General features: G+C 37.5%; 2 protein-coding genes and 1 long non-coding RNA gene across 4 annotated transcripts in view; 1 reads left to right on the forward strand and 2 right to left on the reverse strand.

Moving 5' to 3' along the window:
• Positions 1 to 438, reverse strand: part of LOC114477232 (uncharacterized) — a 71,990-nt gene extending 71,552 nt beyond the window's left edge. Inside the window, exon 1 of the long non-coding RNA XR_003675682.1 lies at positions 157 to 438. This is a non-coding gene — a long non-coding RNA (uncharacterized LOC114477232). The remainder of the gene's footprint in view (positions 1 to 156) is intronic.
• Positions 1 to 11,947, forward strand: LOC114477230 (transmembrane protein 41A-B-like). Of its 2 annotated transcripts, none has more exons than XM_028469435.1 (6): positions 1 to 517; positions 4,037 to 4,187; positions 4,262 to 4,423; positions 5,269 to 5,407; positions 5,477 to 5,992; positions 11,539 to 11,947. In XM_028469435.1, exons 1-5 carry the CDS (start codon positions 372 to 374, stop codon positions 5,710 to 5,712), a joined length of 834 nt encoding a protein of 277 aa, XP_028325236.1. In that variant the 5' UTR covers positions 1 to 371; the 3' UTR covers positions 5,713 to 5,992; positions 11,539 to 11,947. The 2 variants fall into 2 exon arrangements, with proteins under 2 accessions (XP_028325236.1, XP_028325235.1); XM_028469434.1 differs by lacking the exon at positions 11,539 to 11,947 and adding an exon at positions 7,783 to 8,316.
• gpr155b (G protein-coupled receptor 155b) overlaps positions 10,709 to 19,325 on the reverse strand; it is a 21,118-nt gene continuing 12,501 nt past the window's right edge. Inside the window, exons 13-20 of the mRNA XM_028469431.1 lie at positions 19,192 to 19,279; positions 18,893 to 19,106; positions 18,177 to 18,254; positions 16,527 to 16,681; positions 16,223 to 16,318; positions 15,038 to 15,102; positions 14,835 to 14,972; positions 10,709 to 11,822 (exon numbers count right to left, since the gene is read on the reverse strand). Of these exons, the coding sequence (XP_028325232.1) occupies positions 11,774 to 11,822; positions 14,835 to 14,972; positions 15,038 to 15,102; positions 16,223 to 16,318; positions 16,527 to 16,681; positions 18,177 to 18,254; positions 18,893 to 19,106; positions 19,192 to 19,279 (883 nt within the window). The 3' untranslated portion in view covers positions 10,709 to 11,773. The remainder of the gene's footprint in view (positions 11,823 to 14,834; positions 14,973 to 15,037; positions 15,103 to 16,222; positions 16,319 to 16,526; positions 16,682 to 18,176; positions 18,255 to 18,892; positions 19,107 to 19,191; positions 19,280 to 19,325) is intronic.

Genomic DNA, 19,325 nt, shown 5'->3' on the forward strand with positions numbered 1-19,325 from the left:
ACATGAATGCCATCTAGCGGTCAACAGGTGAACAACAACGACAAAAAACTAGTAAAAAAGTTAACGTTGCTGTTTTTAGTGAATATAATCAGACTCTTTAACATTAAACACATATTATAAACAGATGGAGACGTGTCTGAGCTACATAAATATCACCAGAGTTGGAAGAGTTGTTGTCCATGTTTGCCATGTGATCCTTGAGCCGAATCCAAGCCAGAATGTCAGCCGTCACTCGGCGTCTGCTTCCCGGTAAGCGACACCCTTCATTCCTCGGTTCTCCACCAACATTAAACCCCAGCACGGGTCCACAGCCACGCTTTAAACACAACGTTCATTCAGCGGGAGTTCAGAGACTTTGAACGGGCGGTGAAATGCGCTCTGTAGCGGGACTGGCTGCACTGTTAGCGGCAGCTACCGTCTATCTCTACCTGTTGTCAGCGCACCTTCCCCGGGGACCGAGGCAGGCAGAACCGGGGCCGGAGGCGGAGGAACCGGTCGAAGAAGTGCAAGAGTACCGGTAAGAACACGGAGCGGAAAAATACTATTTAAATACACAATTATTATTATTATTATTATTATTATTATTATTATTATTATTATTATTATTATTAATAATAATAATAATAATAAATATTGTTATTTTTATTATTATTAAGTAGTAGTAGTGTATTCGTTTCATAAATAATAATAGTATTATTAATAATTAAAAAAACATTGTTAAATATTTTTAATGTAAAAGAACGGTATTGTATCTGTCTGTGTGTAGCCTACGCGTGTGTATTATTTGGTATATATTTTATTAGGACAAGGTTTATTCTGCAACTATTAGTTTATGAAGGATTAGTTCATTTTTGAATTATGTCATAACTAGGGTTGCAAAGGGAATTCCACAGGAATTTAAGCTTGGGAATTTGGGTTTTTATTTTATTTTTAAATAATTCTATCATGTGAAACACAAATATTAGCATCAATGCAAAATATTGCAATGAAAAAACATTTCAACTATGGGTTAAAAAAAGTTTAAACGTTCCATTGGATTAAAGTAAAATAATGGATGACCCGTAACAGGAATGTTACATATATGTGTACAACATCAGCATCAGTTATTTAAATATATTCCCTATTTCCGGTTAATTCTAATAAAGAATTCCTATCAAATGTTTATATTTTAATTCATGTAAAATTCAGGAAATACCATGTTTTCTATTGTTGTGTTATATCTGTTGATTTAAAACATCGTCATTTTATTCTTATTGCTTAGAATTGACCTCATGAGTTATTGACGTCGTTTCTTTGGCCACAACCTCTTTGAAATGGGTGCAACTTCCTGTTTGATTCAAAAATAAAGTATTCAAGAAATATATTCCCGCACCTAAAAATCTAATTTTCCAAAACAAAAGCCCCCAATATAGGCTGCACTAAATCCACTCCTGCTTCCCTTCCTAACACTATAAATAATACCCACGTGTTTTTAGAAGTGTTCGTCTGTGGCATGTCAGTGACACAGAGAAGCACGGTTGTTTGGGGATGATAGAATATCGCAGATCAAGACACTCTGAGGCCAAGTCTGTGTGTCTGTCTGTGTGTGTGTGTGTGTGTGTGTGTGTGTGTGTGTGTGTGTGTGTGTGTGTGTGTGTGTGTGTGTGTGTGTGTGTGTGTGTGTGTGTGTGTGTGTGTGTGTGTGTGTCAAGAAGTCATGCAAACTCAGCCTTGAGTGCTTTGATTGGTTCCATAACAGTTCCTACACATGCAGTGTTTCCTGCTGTGTGCAGGTAATGGAGATCGTAACCATGGGCAACGGGAACTGCTTGATAATACGTTCTAATTTAGGATGTACAACATTAGAAATGTGTTCATATTGAATATGTTTTCAAAAATAAATGTTCTTTTAACGCAATGGTTATTTTTTATGTTACTAGTGAAAAATGAATGATCATGAGACACAGAGGTGAGCTACATTAGCCTCAAAGCAGGGTTCTAAACCTTGGGGACACGAGACACAGTGAGGGGGTTAGCACATGCCTATTTGTACCCTTTTTCTGCAACTACCACCACTTTTCTCACCTAATGCTGCATATATTGACCCATTATTGTCACTCTTAACCACTTTTCAACGTACTTCATACTTATTTTTGCCAATTTACCACCTTCACAATTTGTCATGCAAATATTTTGCCAATTTAAACTAATTGATCCTAATTTTTTAATTAAATTACCCACTCTCTCCCCTTTTCAGCCATTTTTAAGCCAATTTTGATAGTTTGAGCCCTTTTTTTAACAACTTTTTTCATTTATTTTTGGCCACTTTATTTTTCCACTTTTCACCAATTTCTGTGGTTTTTAAAATCCCATTTCACCACCTTTTCCATCATTTTTGGTCACTTTTAACCCATTTTATTTCTGAATAAAACAAGGATTTACATCTTTAAGATGACTATATGGTACAAATAATAAAAAAAACTTCCTGGATAACAGTGGATATTATTCAGATGAATGAATAAATAAATGTGGTTATCACAGATTCATAGAACAATGGACCATCATTTTACTGACTTTATGGATGGACCCCAAAAATCTCTCCCCTTTATTCCCTCTTATAGGTGGTCCTGTCTCCACATGACTGTTCTTCAGTGTTCATGTCTGTGTTCAACCACCTATAGCTACAGTGGGGGTCCCCGCTCTATGGAACCTTTATTTTGGGGTCATGGGCTGAAAAGGTTGAGAACCCCTGGTTTAAAGGATTTTCAATATTGGCCTTTATTTATTTGTTTGTTTGATTACTGGCAGAATCACTTCACAGGTTTTGACAAAATATTAACCAAAAACAGATCTAACACCATAGAAGAGTCCATTAATTAATTTTTTTTTGGGGGGGGGGATTCCGATCAATATACTGATTCAAATCTCTCTCTCTCATCGTAGGCAAAATTTAAGAAAATTATATCTCGGTTTGTAATTAAACGATCTTTAAGAAATGTGACTGTGTTATATAACACGGCAATGCATCATCAACACGTGGACCAATGGGACTGTGACTAATGCTGGACGTCCAAGCAGGTGCTGGAAGAAACAGACCTCTTGGGTTTCAGGGGGAGTTTTTAGTGTGTGTGTGTGTGTGTGTGTGTGTGTGTGTGTGTGTGTGTGTGTGTGTGTGTGTGTGTGTGTGTGTGTGTGTGTGTGTGTGTGTGTGTGTGTGTGTGTGTGTGTGTGTGTGTGTGTGTGTGTGTGTGTGCGTGCGTGCGTGTGTGTGTGTGACGCTATTTCTGTTCTTCAATCACATGTATTTGGTTACCCCTCCACCCCATTCCCCCCTTAAAAAAAAACGTTTCATCTAATAGAATTAGACATTTTTTATCTCATATATGACTGTTTTGTTAATAAGATGTAAATATGAGATGTCACATTTACAAGATAATTACTTGTGACTTTCTATTCAATTATGTTTTATCTCATAAATATGATATCTGCATTTTGTTTATATGACTTATCCTGTAAATATATAATGTTATAATTGTGACTCATGACTTTTCTCATAATTCAGATTTTTGTATTTTGTTGTTATAACTTATCTTGTAAATACATAATCTTATCTTATAATTGTTACTTCCATGACTTCTCATATGATTTGTTGTTTTCTCATAATTATGATTTCTGTATTTTCTTAAAATGACATTGTAAATATACACGTTATCTCATGATTATGACTTAACTCTTAATTATTACTTTGATATTATATTTTATAGCTTCTGTATCTCGTAACTGGGATTGTTTTTTTGCTGGGGTGGACACTCACAGGTTGGGGACAGGTCCTGGGGTGTGGGGGGGGTCAGGTGTGAGGAGGTGGGTGGTCCATGTTAACCTATTGAACTGAACAGGCTTCCATAGAACCATAGTCCCCTCTATGTATGTTAGTGATGGCATTGTGGTGTTAATCAGGACTGGGCAGCTCCTCTTTGACTTCCATCCAACTTCTGTCTGACTGTTTGATTCCCAGTTAAACTCCAGTACACACCTGTTTTTTCCTCCGTGTGTTCAGGCTGAAGTTCCCGTCAGACCTGGAGGAGCTGCGTGAGCTGGCAGAGCAGCTCAAGTTTTACAAACGAGAGCATTACGGCTACGTGCTGCTGCTCTTCAGCAGCGCCTACCTGTACAAGCAGTCCTTTGCTCTGCCTGGCTCCTCCCTCCTGGTAAAACACACCCATCAGCATCTTCACCACCACATTCACCAGCACTTATCCGTGACTCCCTCCTGCTGCCTCAGAACATGCTGGCGGGAGCCATATTTGGGCCCTGGCTGGGGCTGCTTCTGGCCTGCCTGCTTACCGCCTCAGGCTCTACTTTCTGCTTCCTGCTGTCGTCTGTGTTTGGGAAACAGTACGTGGTGCATCTGTTCCCAGAGAAAGTGGCTCTGCTGCAGAGAAAGGTGACGACGGAGGCTGGTTCTTCATCGACTCTCCTCCTACATCATCAGGGCCTCCGATTTTCCAGATTAAAATGTTTCCAAACGTTTCGGGGTTTATCCATTTACGCGTCTCGTTACACTTCCGTTTTGTTTCCATTTCATCATATTTCTCTGTTTCAATGACTTTACAGGCTATTAAACTTCCTGAAATAATACCAAACATGCTAAATAGGGTTATTACAGTCAACTACTGTTATTAATTTTACATTCAATATGCTTCAGATGATTTACGTAAATTAGGATTAGTGCAGTTAGGGTTAGGGTTATGGTTAGGTCAAGGTTAATTAGTCCGTAACTTGGGTTAGGGTTAGAGTTACGGTTACGGTTAGTTAGTCTGTAACATAGGTTAGGGTTAGGTGAAGGTTAGCTAGTCCGTAACGTAGTTGAAGTATTAATACAAATGGAAGCGCGTAGCGTCTCATTGGCCAGTTTAGGTCACGCGGTGCACCTATCACGTGACCTAAACTGGCCAATGAAGGGCGTTGTGTACGGATAGAATGCCGGTATATGGATACGTGTTACGAATTGACAGCCATTGCCTTTATTTAAATGGGATGGTTACGTTGAAATTACGCAAAAAGACTCCAAAAACCACCCAAAAAACAAAGAGAGAAAAAGGAACAGGTCGGATTTCTTTCTCCGTTTCAGAACGGGAATTCCGTTTTTTACGTCTCTTTTCTACGATGGCAGGAAATCGGAGGCCCTACGTGGACTATGATGATAATAATGTAATAAATGTTTTCCATCCGTCTGTGAATGATCCCTGTTCTCCGTCATGTCTCTGTCCTTCTGTCCCTCTGCATCAGGCCGAGGAGAACCGCAGCAGTTTGTTCTTCTTCCTCCTTTCCCTCCGTTTCTTCCCCATGACTCCTAACTGGTTCCTCAACATCACCTGTCCCGTCCTCAACGTCCCAATGCCTATTTTCTTTTGCTCTGTGTGTATAGGTGAGGCTAAACACGCACACGCACAAACAAAAGCGTGTCTGATAACCCATCGCTTTGTTTTCATCACAGGTTTAATACCCTACAACTTCATCTGTGTTCGTACGGGATCCATGCTGTCTGAGATCTCCTCCCTGGACGACATCTTCTCCTGGGGAACGTTAGCTCAGCTATTAGCCATCGCCCTCGTGGCTCTCATACCGGGGGCGTTGATCAAGCGCTACGGAAATGCCCACCTGAAGATGGAGGGCATGGAGAGCAATGGAACCACGGAAGTGACGAAGGAGGAGGAGAGGAAGAGCCGATGACTGTGGAATGAAGGGGGGACTGAGACGGAACGTCAGAGCCGCAGAAAACTCTCATGTGGTCGGCATGTGACCTGCTGACTCCTGTAAGGTCACACCGCACGCCCGTCATTCTCAAGCTATGACGCGTTTACTTACCATGTTACAACGGGATTCTAAGGACACGTTCCTGTTGACACACCGAGGGATTTTCCAGAGATATTTATGAACGCAATGAAAACTCTTAACGTGTAACTGCTCATGTCCAATTAGACATTGATCCCTTCATATTTCATTCACCCAGGTAGGTCTTAAATATAATTATACCTGTATTATATTGAATATAATACAGATTATAAATGTCTTAAAGTTACTGTTACCAAAGTGTGTGATCCAAGGTTAGCATTTAGAATAATGACCAATCTGAGCGTTAACACAAAAAAACAAAGGGTATCGAGAATTTTGCTTCCAGTAAAGCATCTTTGAGTTTTTTTTAAAAAGCACTATATATAACTGCCTTATTATTATTATTATTATTTGTGTGACAATTTGCTGTAGTTTTGTGTGTTTTCTCTTGTCATTGTGTCTTTCTTTTCATCATTGTGTGTTTTGGAGTGATTTTGTGCATTTTTGATGCCGTTTTGTCTTTTTTCAGAATCATTTTGTGTTTTTTTTCTTGTCATTGTGTGTGCTTTTTAATCATTTTGCCTATTTTATTGTCTTTAGTGTGTTTGTGGAGTCATTCTGTGTATTTTTCTTATCGTTTTGCGTTTTTTGAATCATTTTGTGTAATTTTAGGACAATTTAATGTTCTTTTTTGTTGTCTTAAATGTGTCATTTTGTGTTGTATGGAGTTTTTGGAATCATTTCTGTGTGTTTTTGTTTTTTGTGTGTTTTTGGAGTCATTTTGTGTAATTTTGCTGCTGTTTTATGTATTTGTAGACAGTTACCCTTGTTTGATGCGTTTTTAATCGTTCTAAAAGTTGTCTCATGTTTACTTCTGTACTTGTATTTTATGCTTCAGTTTAAATGATCTTAAAGTAAAAACGTCAAGATTTTTTAGTGTTTACTGTTTATGTTTAAACTGTCAGAATATTTCAAGCTTCAACTAAAGATGAGGATGTGTGTGTTAGCTTTGATTTGGTCTATGTTAGCTTTTGACAATTAGACATTGATCCCTTCATATTTCATTCATCCAGGTTGGTCTTAAATATAATTATTCCTGTATTATATTGAATATAATACATATTTGTCATGTTCATAATTTAACAGAATTTGCTGTAAAAGCTCCAAATGCAGCAACAAACGTCTTAAAGTTACTGTTACCAAAGTGTGTGATTTGAGGTTAGCATTTAGAATAATGACCAATCTGAGCGTTAACACTGAAAAAACAAAGGGTATCGTGAATTTTGCTTCCTGTAAAGTGTCGGTCTTTTTTTTTTTTTTTTTTTTAAATCACTACATAAAACTGACTTATTTATGTGACAATTTTCTGTAGTTTTTTTTTTTTAGTATTTGCGCATATTTTTTTGTCATTGTGTGTTTTTTCAGAATAATTTTGTGTATTTTTCTCATTTTGTGTGTTTTTAGGACAATTTTGGGGGTTTTCTTGTTGTCTTTAGTGTGTTTTAGTCATTTTGTGTATTATTTTTGTTGTTTTGTGTTTTTTTGAATAATTTTGTGTTTTTCTTGTGGTTTTGTTTGTTTTTAAGATAACTTTGGGTTCTTTTTTGCTGTCTTTAGCTTGTTTGGAGTCATTTTGTGTACTTTTCTTGTCGCATGTGTGGTGTTTTGGAATCATTTTTGAGTGCTTTTGTTTGTGTGTGTACTTTTGGTGTCATTTTGTCTGTAGACAGTTGTACATGTCTGATGTATTTTAAACCTTTCTTAAAAAAATGTCTCATGTTTACTTCTGAGTTTAAATGATCGAAGAGTAAAAATGTAAAGATTTTTGTGTTTACCGTTGGTGTCTTAACTGTCAGATTATTTCAAGCTTCCACCAAAGATGTAGATGTGTGTGTTAGCTTTGAATGCAAACTTTGAATTTTGTCTCAGTTATAGTCTTTTGACAAATACCTCATTTTGGTTTTTAAGGTCATTCTCAAGCTATGACGCGTTTACTTACCATGTTACGATGGGATTCTAAAGACATGGTCCTGTTGAGACACCGAGGGATTTTCCAAAGAGATATTTATGAACGCAACAAAAACTCCTAACACTTAACTACTCTTGTCCAATTACACATCCCTTCATATTTCATTCATCAGGTTGGTCTTAAATATAATTATACCTGTATTATATTGAATATAACACAGATTTGCCTATTGAAACATGTATCCATCATTTAACAGTCTCTGGCATCTTAAATGCTGTAAAAGCTCCAAATGCAGCAACAAACGTCTTAAAGTTACTGTTACCAAAGTGTATGATTTGAGGTTAGCATTTAGAATAATGACCAATCTGAGCATTAATACTGAAAAAACAAAGGGTATCGTGAATTTGTGTTAATTTGCTGTATTTTGGTGTGTTTTTGGAGTATTTGTGTATTAGCAATTTATGACTGCCATTATGTGGTGTAAGCATGAGAAAACATTGAGGAGTTTACAACTGAATTAGTTATTATTCATTTACGAGTCGTGTTTTCTTTTTCTGCAACTACACCAAACTAACCATATTTTAACCTATTTTCATCACTTTTTTCTTGCCATATTTTTGCTCCTTTTAATGCATTTTTTTGCTACATTACTCCCATTCCTGCCACTTCTCAATCAAATTTCAAAGCCTTTTCTGTACTTTTTTTCCCACTTTTTTGTCACTTTTCCACCTAATGTCACATATATTAACCATTGATGTCACTTTTAACCTCTTTTCACCATATTTCATGCTTATTTTGGCCAATCTAACCACATTCACAATTTGTCATGCTCATTATTTGCTAGTTTAAACTTATTGTTCCAACATTGACACTTTAAACCCTTTTTGGCCACTCTAATTTACAATTTTTTAGTTTTTAAAATCACATTTCACCACCTTTTCCACTATTTTTGGTCACTTTTAACACATTTTATTTCTGATTAAAACAACGATTTACATCTTTAAGATGACTACATACTATTATGTAAATAATAATGAATTTACTGGATAACAGTGGATATTATTCAGATAAATAAATAAATGTGGTTATCACAGATTCATAGAACAATGGACCATCATTTTGCTGACTTTACGGATGGACCCCAAAAATCTCTCCCCTTTATTCCCCCTTATAGATGGTTCTGTCTCCACATGACTGTTCTTCAATGTTCATGTCTGTGTTCAACCACCTTCAGCTACAGTGGGGGTCCCCGCTCTCTCGAACCTTTATTTTGGGGGTCGAGGGCAGAAAAGTTTTAAATCCCCTGCTTTACAGTCTCCACATCCCATAATGCAATGCACAAAATTTTTCCATAAATCTCAATAAGAATGTGTTTAAAGTGGAGATCATAAACTTTCAAGCTGTAATTCCAAATTTTGCCATCTTCTTTTTTTTTCTTTTTTTACCAAAAACACCGTCTTTATCTGATTAAAAAATGTTAACACTTAACTGACATTACGCTGTTATTAGCATGAATAAGGTGTCATGAAGGCTGTTAAACGCGTCAGGTTTACATTCACAATACATGGTGGACGCGCTTCTCGGAGGTCGGCGGTCCTGCTGCGTGCGTCCGGCGCCTCAAACGCGGCCGAAGCTGGAGTTGGGATTGTTGAACTTTTGGGGCATATCGCGGCACGTCGACCAATCAGGTTTCCCAACGTGACGTACTCAGAATAATGAGAAGAAAAACAAACACTAACCGGAGACAGATGGACAGGCGGTCTTCTGCTTAAATAGAGCGCCTGTAGTTGGGGTCCTGGTAGGAGATGTGAGCACTGATGCTGGTCAGCAGGTCATCAAACTGGGCACGGGAGAGACAGAAGTAGCGCTGAAAGCGACTCTCATCCGAGCACAGCTCTGGTGAATCCAGAAACGGCACCGAGGCGCAAATAAAGCCAAGCCACTCTCTGGATAATGTAGAGCTGATGAACAGGAGTCGGAGGGGGCATGTTCAACAAGGAACTCCAAACTTTATTCTCCATTCACCCACACGTCTCTATAGCCCTCTAACACCACAGTGCACACACTGAGTCACACCAATATACATCCGACCAGAAACACCACCTTCTCAACTCAATAATGTTCCACCACTTCACAGTCACTGGGTGAATTAGGAACGTAACTGATCGACACAATATCATCCATTGCATGACCACCACCCACAACAGAGAGAGACACGTGTGCCAAGCATCTTTGACGCTGGTCACAAGCATCTGTATTCAATGAGCACAAGTGTCCAACTACGTGCGTGAGGCACGATTTTGATGTACGAAACGCGTTTGGTGTGAACGCAGCATTTTTGTGTCATTATTAGTGTCGTTCGCTAAATTCTGACACCTTTGGAGCTATGTTGGAAATTTTTGAGTTAGGTGAAGGGATCTAGTGGGTTTGAAAGGGACAGTGCACATGTTTAAAAATAAATAAATAAATAAACTACATATTGTAAATGTGCCAGAGTTAGCAATATGCTAATTTGCATCTGTTGTCCCTTGGCAGGTCACAAAACAAACATTATTCACAAGGCTTAAAGTACATAAATACAATACAATCAGTCAATCAAGAATACAAAGTGTATGAATATGAGTTACAGTTAGTGTTTAAGTTAAAGTGTGTATTAACGGTGTGCGAGTTATTTTGAAAGTACACAAAGTCAAAAACCACTATTCACAGATACAAAATCGATGGGGGTTCAGTTTAACACTTAAAGACACCCTTTATGACACCTTATTCATGCTAATGACAGGTGTCATGTCATAATAATAACAGCGTAATGTCAGCCTTATGTATAAAATAAGTAAAGTGTTACCGAAAATGTTTTACTGTTGTTTAACAATAAATGAGCAGATGTTAGTCACGTTTGCATTAAAGACACAGTCCACCACAGACTGGAATGACAGTTAAAAAAAAGTTGTTTCTCTTTATTTTGTTTTCAGGCTCACTCACACTCAAACACACACACACACACACACTAGCGACGCTTGAACAAACACCTGACGTGAGGGGTGTAACGTGAAAAACTTGCACTTGGAAGTTTTGTGGGAAGACACGAGTGAATCATCCTCCATTTGAACGATGGGTAACCATGGTAACTGCATGCACATGGGCGGAGTTGTGGGACTTGACCAAAAGCGACGATCGCAAACGGGGGATTTATCCCGTTAGTCGCATATGTTTCATCAGTCGAAAAAAAGTCTTTAACAGAATAATTCTGAGCATTTTTGTTGTCGTTTTGTGTTTTTTCAGAATCATCTTGTGTATTTTTTGTCTTTATAGTGTTTTGGAGTAATTTTGTGCATTTTTGTTGTCGTTTTGCTTCATTACATAATCATTTAGTGTATTTTTCTTGCTGTTTTGTGTATTTTTCTTGTCGTTGTGTGTGTTTTGTTGTCTTTAGAGTGTTTTTGGAGTCATTGTTGTCGTTTTGTGTTTTCTCAGAATCGTTAGTTGCATGTTTCACGAGTCTAATACAGACTTTAATAAAGAGCATCATCGAAGACGAAGCGACGTTTGTAGCATCACGAAGGATCCAGGTTGTAAACATCAGCAGCTCCAAAGCTTATGAATAAAAATAGTAAACATGGCGTCACGAAGAGGTTCATACAAGCAATCAAATCTCCTCCGACACCAAACATGCAACGAACACAACACGTAGAATATCTTTATGGCTGATTATGGCGTCATGTTTCCCCACGTTTGTTTGTTTGTTTTCTATGGAGTCGGTCGCCGTCATGTGACTCTCGCTGAGGTCACTTCCTGTCTCCTCTCTCACTTCCCTCCATCGTTTGAAGCGGGATCAGCAGGTCGGGGTTTGTCCCTGAAGCTGTGACGGCCAGGTCACGTGATCAAAAAAGCCTCCAAACACGCCGGGCTGCTGAGGCGGGAGTGCACGTGAAGTGGCAAAATGTGCGCTGTTCACATGAAGATCCAGCTGTTGCGTGACAGATGTTTCTGTCAGAGGAAGGACTCACCCGTGGGTGTGCTGATGCTCTCGCCTGAGCCACTAGAGGGCGACGTCACAGGAAGGACAAAGAAAGAAAGGAGGAAAAGAAAATAGGAGGAAAGCATTAGGAGAGGAGGAAGAAAAAGGACTAAATAAAGAGCGTTTGGTTTGGTTCAGGAATTTGTGTGGCAATTTGCTGTAGCTTTGTGTGTTGTTTTCTGGTCATTGTGTGTTTTTTAATTATTTTGAGTGTTTTTGGAGTAATTCTGTACAATTTTTATGTTGTTTTATGCTCTTTCAGAATCATTGTGTTTTTTTTCTTGTTTTGTACGTCTTTTCGAATAATTGTACATCTTTTGTTGTCTTGAGAGTGTTTTTGGAGCCATTTAGTACATTTCTGTTGTTGTTCTATGTTTTTTTCAGAAACATTTTGTGTATTTTTCTTGTTGTTTTGTGTATTTTTTTTGTTATTTTTTGTGTATTTTTCTTGTTGTTTTGTGTGTTTTTCTTGTCATTGTCCGTGTATTTTTGAATAATTATGTGTGTTGTTGTCTTTAATGTGTTTTTGGAGTCATTTTGTTGTTGTTTTGCTTTATTTATTCATTTATTTGTGTATTTTTCTTGTTATTGTGTGTGTATTTTCTAATAATTGTGTCTTTTGATGTTTTTACTGTGTTTTTTTGAGTAATTTTATGCATTTTTGTTGTCATTTTGTGTTTTTTCAGTATGATTTTGTGTATTTTTGTTGTACTTTTGTGCATTTTTTATGTTGTTTTTTCAAAATCATTGTATATTTTTTTGCTGTTTTGTGTGTTTGTCTTGTCATTGTGTGTGTATTATTGGATTCATTTGTGCATTTTTGTTGTTGTTTTGTGTTTTCTCTATCATTTTTACTTTCTACCGCGGGCCAAGTTAGATCCTCTAAAGCAGTGTTTCCCCCTGAGGCCTCTCTTCTGATTAGGAGAACCCCTACATCGCTCCAATTTAGTAACCTTTGTTTTATTTACATGTTGTCAATAGCTTGAAGATATCAACCTGTACGTTTAACGCACACTAAATATCAATTTTGTGCATTACACGTAGTGTACCTCAATTTTTAGTAATGTGCATAACACGAAGTAACAATTAGTATAATATTAAGGCCACAATATTGTTTATTTCATTAATGCAGTTTATTGTCAACGGTTGTAAAAGCTGTTGGATGAGCATGTACAGTGTCTGAAACATTGGAAATAGATTCATCAATGTTTCCAAGTATCCATTACAATGTGTTCAAGTCCCCCTAGGGGTACACGTACCTCTGGTTGGGAACCACTGCTCTAAAGGGTCCGAGTGATTTAAATATTAAAAAGATGACGCTTCTGTGAGCTAAACAGAAGTTTAAGGTGAAACATAAAGGCCTGACAGAGAAAAAGAGAAACTATCTTTTCCTCTGGCTTCAATCTAAAATAGAATATCACATCGAAAGAACGGAAACAAAGCGTTTGAATCCAAAACGCAAGAAAAACAAAAACAGACAGGAAGTCGTCCCTGATTATCAGACAGTGCATCGTGAAACTGTTTGTGCTTTTGAAAAATCAAATATTGCATTTTTGCTGATTTTAATCGTACATTAATGCAACACTTGGAAGCATAAATAAAACCTCTTCAAAATAAAAGCACAACTCTAGCATATGCCTGAGAATACGTGAAAACACGTCTGTGACACACTTTTAGGTAGGGGTGTACAATGTCATGAGTCTGACGATACGATTCACGATACAATATATCCCGATACTAAACAATACAATATAAATAATTACAATTTTCACCTTTGCAAGTACAAAATGGTATGAAATACATTTTATTTAATTTGTTTTTTAACTTGTGAGAACAAGTAAATGGTAACTAACTGTAATTCAAGAACCAATAACATAAACAAGTGGTATGTTTATCAAACTGTCAAATTACGTTTTCAAAAAATGCAACTTTTGTTTCTACAACAGATTCTGATTCTATTATTTTTCTTAAATTCTTTAAAAAAAAACACACACGCACACGCACACACATAAAAGTTTCCAGTGTGTTTTATGAAATTTAAATGCAATCAGCTTCCAGTGAGTGAGGTCGTCTAACAAGGTCTGATGGTGCGTTCACTGACATCTAATGACCGGGAGTTTATGTGCTTTGCATATGTTAGCACAATTAAATGTTTTTTTCATGAAAAAAACGATTAAAGAAATCAATTTTGACATTTTTATGGATTGATACAATCATTGCGTGGTGAAATATCACCGAATCAATTTTTTTCTTACTTTTGGGTCCCGACCCAAATGTTGAGAAACCTCCGATAAAAAGGAAATTAATAAAATTTAAAAACATACAGCAGAGAAATAAAACAATCTGATAATTACACTTAATGAAAGGTTCAAATAACATGAAGTTGTTATCACGTAATTGATGATTAATTACAATTATGGCAAATATATAATCATAATTGTAATTTAAGAAATCAGTTGCTGTTGTAATCGCAATTGAATTGTAATTGAGTTTATAGATAATTGACTTTGTAATTGTAATTGCCATGAAAACTCTATAAATAATGTCACAAAATCATTTAATGCTAAACTTATTACCTACACATACTGTATGTAGGTAATAATCATTAAGCTTTCCCACATTTTACCATTTTAAAAAACATAAATCGAGGGGTACACCGACATAACAAAGGCTCAGGTGACCCACACCAAATATATTAAAACCAATATTTTTATTGATTAGGAAACCTAACAAGGTAATCAATAGATAGGAAAGAAATGATATGATATATATTTGTTTTTAGTATATTTTACAAGTGATTTAGGACCCGTTAGCCTTAGAGATGCTAACAAAAAGCTAACACAAGAGGCAGGTTAACTTTATATAAGTTATTTATTTCAGGCTCAGTAATTGTGATTAATTGTAATTGACTTTCTGAGGTTAAAAAATAATTGTAAACTAATTGTGAATGGAAAAAATGCTGGCCACTGTAATTGAGTTGTAATTAAAAACTTAAATCCCCTTAAACGTGCCATGAGGTGGTTAGGGTCCTACCTGCGTGTGTGAACGACGTCCTGCACGCACTGGTCTTTGTGGTAGCGGACGAACTGCGTGCACGTGAGTCTCACGTCCTCCGGTGCACCCGAGGGACTCACATCCTCACTGCAGCGGCCTTGTAACAGGCCCAGGACCCTGAAGTGAAACCGGCCAATGAGAGCGCAGCTCTGAGAGAAAGGGTTTGTGCCGTGTGAGCTCACCTCCTTTTAAAAGGAGAGATGATCAGATTCCTGTCGAGGCCGAAAACCCCAAAGGAGAGGAAACCCTTCAGAGACAAAAAAAAAGAAACATCCATTTCAGACTAGAGCTGGGCAATATATCGAGATGTCAGATATATTGTTTTCTAATTGGCAATACAGAAAATTACAATATTGCCTATATTGATATATATATTTATTTTATAACTTATTTTGTATTAAAATAATCATTTTAGGGGTCGCTGCATGTACTTCTTCTCGATACGATATGTAAAGCTCAGTGAGATGATCACTGACCCAGACATTTACCTAAACAAGTCACACAACAAAACTCACTCACACGTGCTGTCCATTAAAGCAGGGATTTTCAACCTTTTTTTTTTTTTCCAACAATGAGCTAATTTTCACTTATTCCTACACTTTTTCTGCAACTACACCAAACTTGCCATATTTTAACCTACTTTCATCACTTTTTCTTGCCATATTTTTGCTCCTATTAATGCATTTTTCCTACATTACTCCCGTTTCTGTCACTTCATCAAATTCCAATGTTTTTTCTACACATTTTCTCCACTTTTAAAGATATTTTCAACACTTATAAACCCTTTCCAGCCCTTTTCCAGCTAATGTCAAACAAGTTGACCCATTAATGTCACTTAACCTCATTTCACAATATTTCATGCTTATTTTTGGTCAATTTAACCACTTTCATAATTTTTCATGCCCATTATTTGCCAGTTTAAACAAATTTGCCAACATTTTTAAATTCCATTATCCACATGTTGTAACTTTTAACACATTTCTGTGGTTTTTAAAATCCCATTTCACCATCTTTTTCTCAATTTTCGGCACTTTCAAATCATTTTAGTTCTGATTAAAACAATGATTTACATCTTTAAGATACTATAGAGCAAATAATAAACGTTCCTGGATAACAGTGGATATTATACAGATGAATAAATAAATGCATTTATCACAGATTCATAGAACAATGGACCATCATTTTACTGACTTTACGGATGGACCCCAGAAATGTCTCCCCTTTAGTCCCCCTTATAGATGGTCCTGTCTCCACATGACTGTCATTTTTTGGTCAAGTATCTTTACTTTTACTTGAGTACTGAAGACTAGTACTTTTGACACCTCTACTGATTTGTAGTAAAACATGAAGATTAATACATTACTGACCTGTCCGTAGTTTGCCACAGCGCAGAAGAACTGCAGCTCCAGGTACAGCCTTCCTGGGTCTTTGTTAAACAGCCACCACAGACAGCTGGACAGATTCTACACACACACACACACGCACGCACGCACGCACGCACACACGTTATGTTCGCCTTCACTGACCACATCAAAGCCTTTCTGTATAGATACAGGTTAGCTGAGCACGCTAATGCTACATTATCTTCCATCTGAGAAGGTGAAACCACTTGTGTTGTAATTGTAAGAAAACTGAACAAAGCAGAAAAGGGTTTGTGTTTTCCCTGCTTACAGCGATCAGGCTGACGATGAGCAGCAGACACAGCAAGACGTGTCTGACCGTCTGATTGTCGTCGGGGGTCGGGGGTCCAGGGGGAGGAAGATTCAGAGGCTGCTCAGAGGAGGAAGAACTGCGTAGCTGCCCGTCAAACAGCGCCCCACTGTGGCCTGGAAAGGAAGAACCATTAAGTACCAGATGATAGAAAACACATCATTAAAGCAGTGGTTCTCAACCTTTTCAGACCGCAACCCCCAAAGAATAGGAGCCATAGGCTGGGGTCAGCTATAAGGGGGAATAAAGGGGAGACATTTTTGGGGTCCATCCATAAATTCAGCAAAATGATAATTTATTGTTCTATGAATCTGTGATAACCACATTTATTTATTAATCTGAATAATATCCAGTTGATTATTATTATTATAGTCATCTTAAAGATGTAAATCCTTGTTAAAGTTAAAAGTTGCAAATTAGAGTGGGCAAAAACAGACAGAAAAAGTGGAAAAAGGGTTCAAAGTGTTAATATTGGCTTAAAGGTTATAGAGGTGGGGGTTGGGTAATGTAATTTAAAAAATAAAAACAATTAGTTTAAACTGACAAATAATGGGAATGACAAATCGTGAATGTGGTTAAATTAACAAAAATAAGCATAAAATATGGTGCAAAGGGGTTAAAAGTGACAATAATGGGTCAACATACAGTACATGACATTAGGTGGAAAAGTGGTAGAAAGGGTTCATAATAAAGCTGGGAAAAAATGTATTAAATCAATTAATCGAATTTGTAGATAAATATGATTTATATTGCAAATTCTAGTTTAAAAAAAATCAATAAATGAAATGTTTTTCATTTTTTAAATTTTTTTACCACCACCGTTTATTCAGACTTTTTCGCATTCAGATGTGAGCCCGCCCCCTCTTTGTTTACATGTGTTTACCCTTTGAGTAGCTATATGTGTGCCACAGGCATGTTTAATGTTTTATTCACACTATGATGAGATGCTAAGGGAAGAGTTTATTATTTTTAAATTGTAATGTTATATAAAATATGTAGTTATCTGATTTCTTAATCAGAAATTTTAAGCTACTGTGAAGTTGCTGTTACACTTTTGCTTAAACCTGGTTAAAGCTTGAAATAGTTGAATGACAGAAGCTCATTTACTTTTTATTTTGGGATTGTTCTATGCATTTTAACTCTTGAGGACAATCACAGCAATAAAGTTGCACTTTTCGAATCAAAACTCAAATTTTTTATAGGCAAAATCGCCCAGCCCTAGTTCATAAGTGCCGAAAATGTCTTGAAGGTGGAAAAAATGTGCAGAAAAGGCATTGAAATTTAATAGAGAAGTGGCAGAGATGGGAATAATAGGGAAAAAATGCATTAAAAAAAGCAAAAATATGGCAAGAAAAAGTGATGAAAATAAGTTACATTTGTTAATAATAAGTTTGCTGTAGTTGCAGAAAAAGGGTAAAAAAAAAAAAAAAAAACAAAAGCTGGCTTTAATTGCTCGGAAAATATTTTTCTTTTCTTCAAGGCATCTGACAAACCTCTCATAGTGTCCCTCCCATAGTGTCATGCAACCCCAAATTTGGGTTCTGGCCCCAAGGTTGAGAACCCCCGCTTTAAAGGAACTTTAAAGAGGACGGGTTGGTTGGTGTTTGATACCTGAGCTGGTCCTGGGCTCCCTCTGCGTGCTGGCCATGATGTCAGGAATGGTTTGTAGAGGAGATAAACCGTGAAGATCTGCACAAAACAAACACATCAGACCATGTTCACATGTAAACAAACACTGCTTTGGGCAGGGATGGGACACTAGCACAGCGGGGGCCACACAAATCTCATCTAATCCAAGGGCCACATTATCAACATTAGAACAATGACCGATCTGAGCAATAACACTACAATAATAGGGGGAAAAGGATTTTGTCTTTGTCTGTGGTTTTGTTGTTTTGTGTGTTTTTAGTCATTTTGTGCATTTTTGGGGTCATTTTGAGCGTTTTTGTCATTGTTTGTGTTCTTGTAATTTTGTGCATTTTTGTTGTCGATTTGTACGTTTTTGGGGTCACTTTCTGTATTTCTGTTGTAGTTTTCTGTATTTTCCTGTCATTATGTTGACAGTTTGTGTGTCTTTGTGGCTATTCTGTAATGTGTTGTTTTTTTGCAGTCATTTTGTTTGTTTAAGTGGTTGTTGTGTCTGTCTTTGTTGTCATTTTGTGTTTTGATTTTGTGTGCGCGCGTGTGTTTTTGTGTACTTTCTGCATTTTGCTATCAATTTGTGTGTTTTTGGCTTTATGTTCCTCCCAACTTCTTGAAATACAATTTTTGCCACCAGTTGCCTATATCGGGCTTAGGGTCACTGACTCAGTACGGAGCCCAGATACCTGAGTTGATGCTGCATGAGGGGGAGTTCTCCACCTCTGCAGGCTGCTGTGGATCCTCCAGGCCACTGGGGGTCCTCAGCTCCTCGGGGCCCGTCATAGGGGCTCGGGTTAGGGATTGATAACCGCTCTGATCCTCCTCGCGCTGACTCAGACCCATCAAGGATACGGCACCGAGCAACAGGCTGGCAGCGAGCACCACGGCAGTGCTGATGATCTGCACGTTTCACACATTTCACTGACGACTGAAACAGTGCTGGAAAATAAACACGCTGCCATAGCGATAAAGCTGAAGATCAAACCTGAGCATTGCCGTAAAAGAAAGCTGAATCCATGCTTTCGGTCCTTTCCCCGAGTATCAGCAGACCTCCGACCACCAGGAAGGGAACTCTACACACACACAAACACCTGAACATTTTTTACACAGGCCACGTGG

This window comes from Gouania willdenowi, chromosome 15 (assembly GCF_900634775.1).
Source record: "Gouania willdenowi chromosome 15, fGouWil2.1, whole genome shotgun sequence".
NCBI lineage: Eukaryota > Metazoa > Chordata > Actinopteri > Blenniiformes > Gobiesocidae > Gouania > Gouania willdenowi.

Excerpts from the sequence above, each read along its gene's own strand:
- LOC114477230 (XM_028469435.1), top strand. The coding sequence starts at position 372 with ATGCGCTCTGTAGCGGGACTGGCTGCACTGTTAGCGGCAGCTACCGTC. Across the intron at positions 518-4,036 it reads GAAGAAGTGCAAGAGTACCG|GCTGAAGTTCCCGTCAGACC; the intron begins GTAAGAACACGG and ends CCGTGTGTTCAG. Across the intron at positions 4,188-4,261 it reads TGCCTGGCTCCTCCCTCCTG|AACATGCTGGCGGGAGCCAT; the intron begins GTAAAACACACC and ends CTGCTGCCTCAG.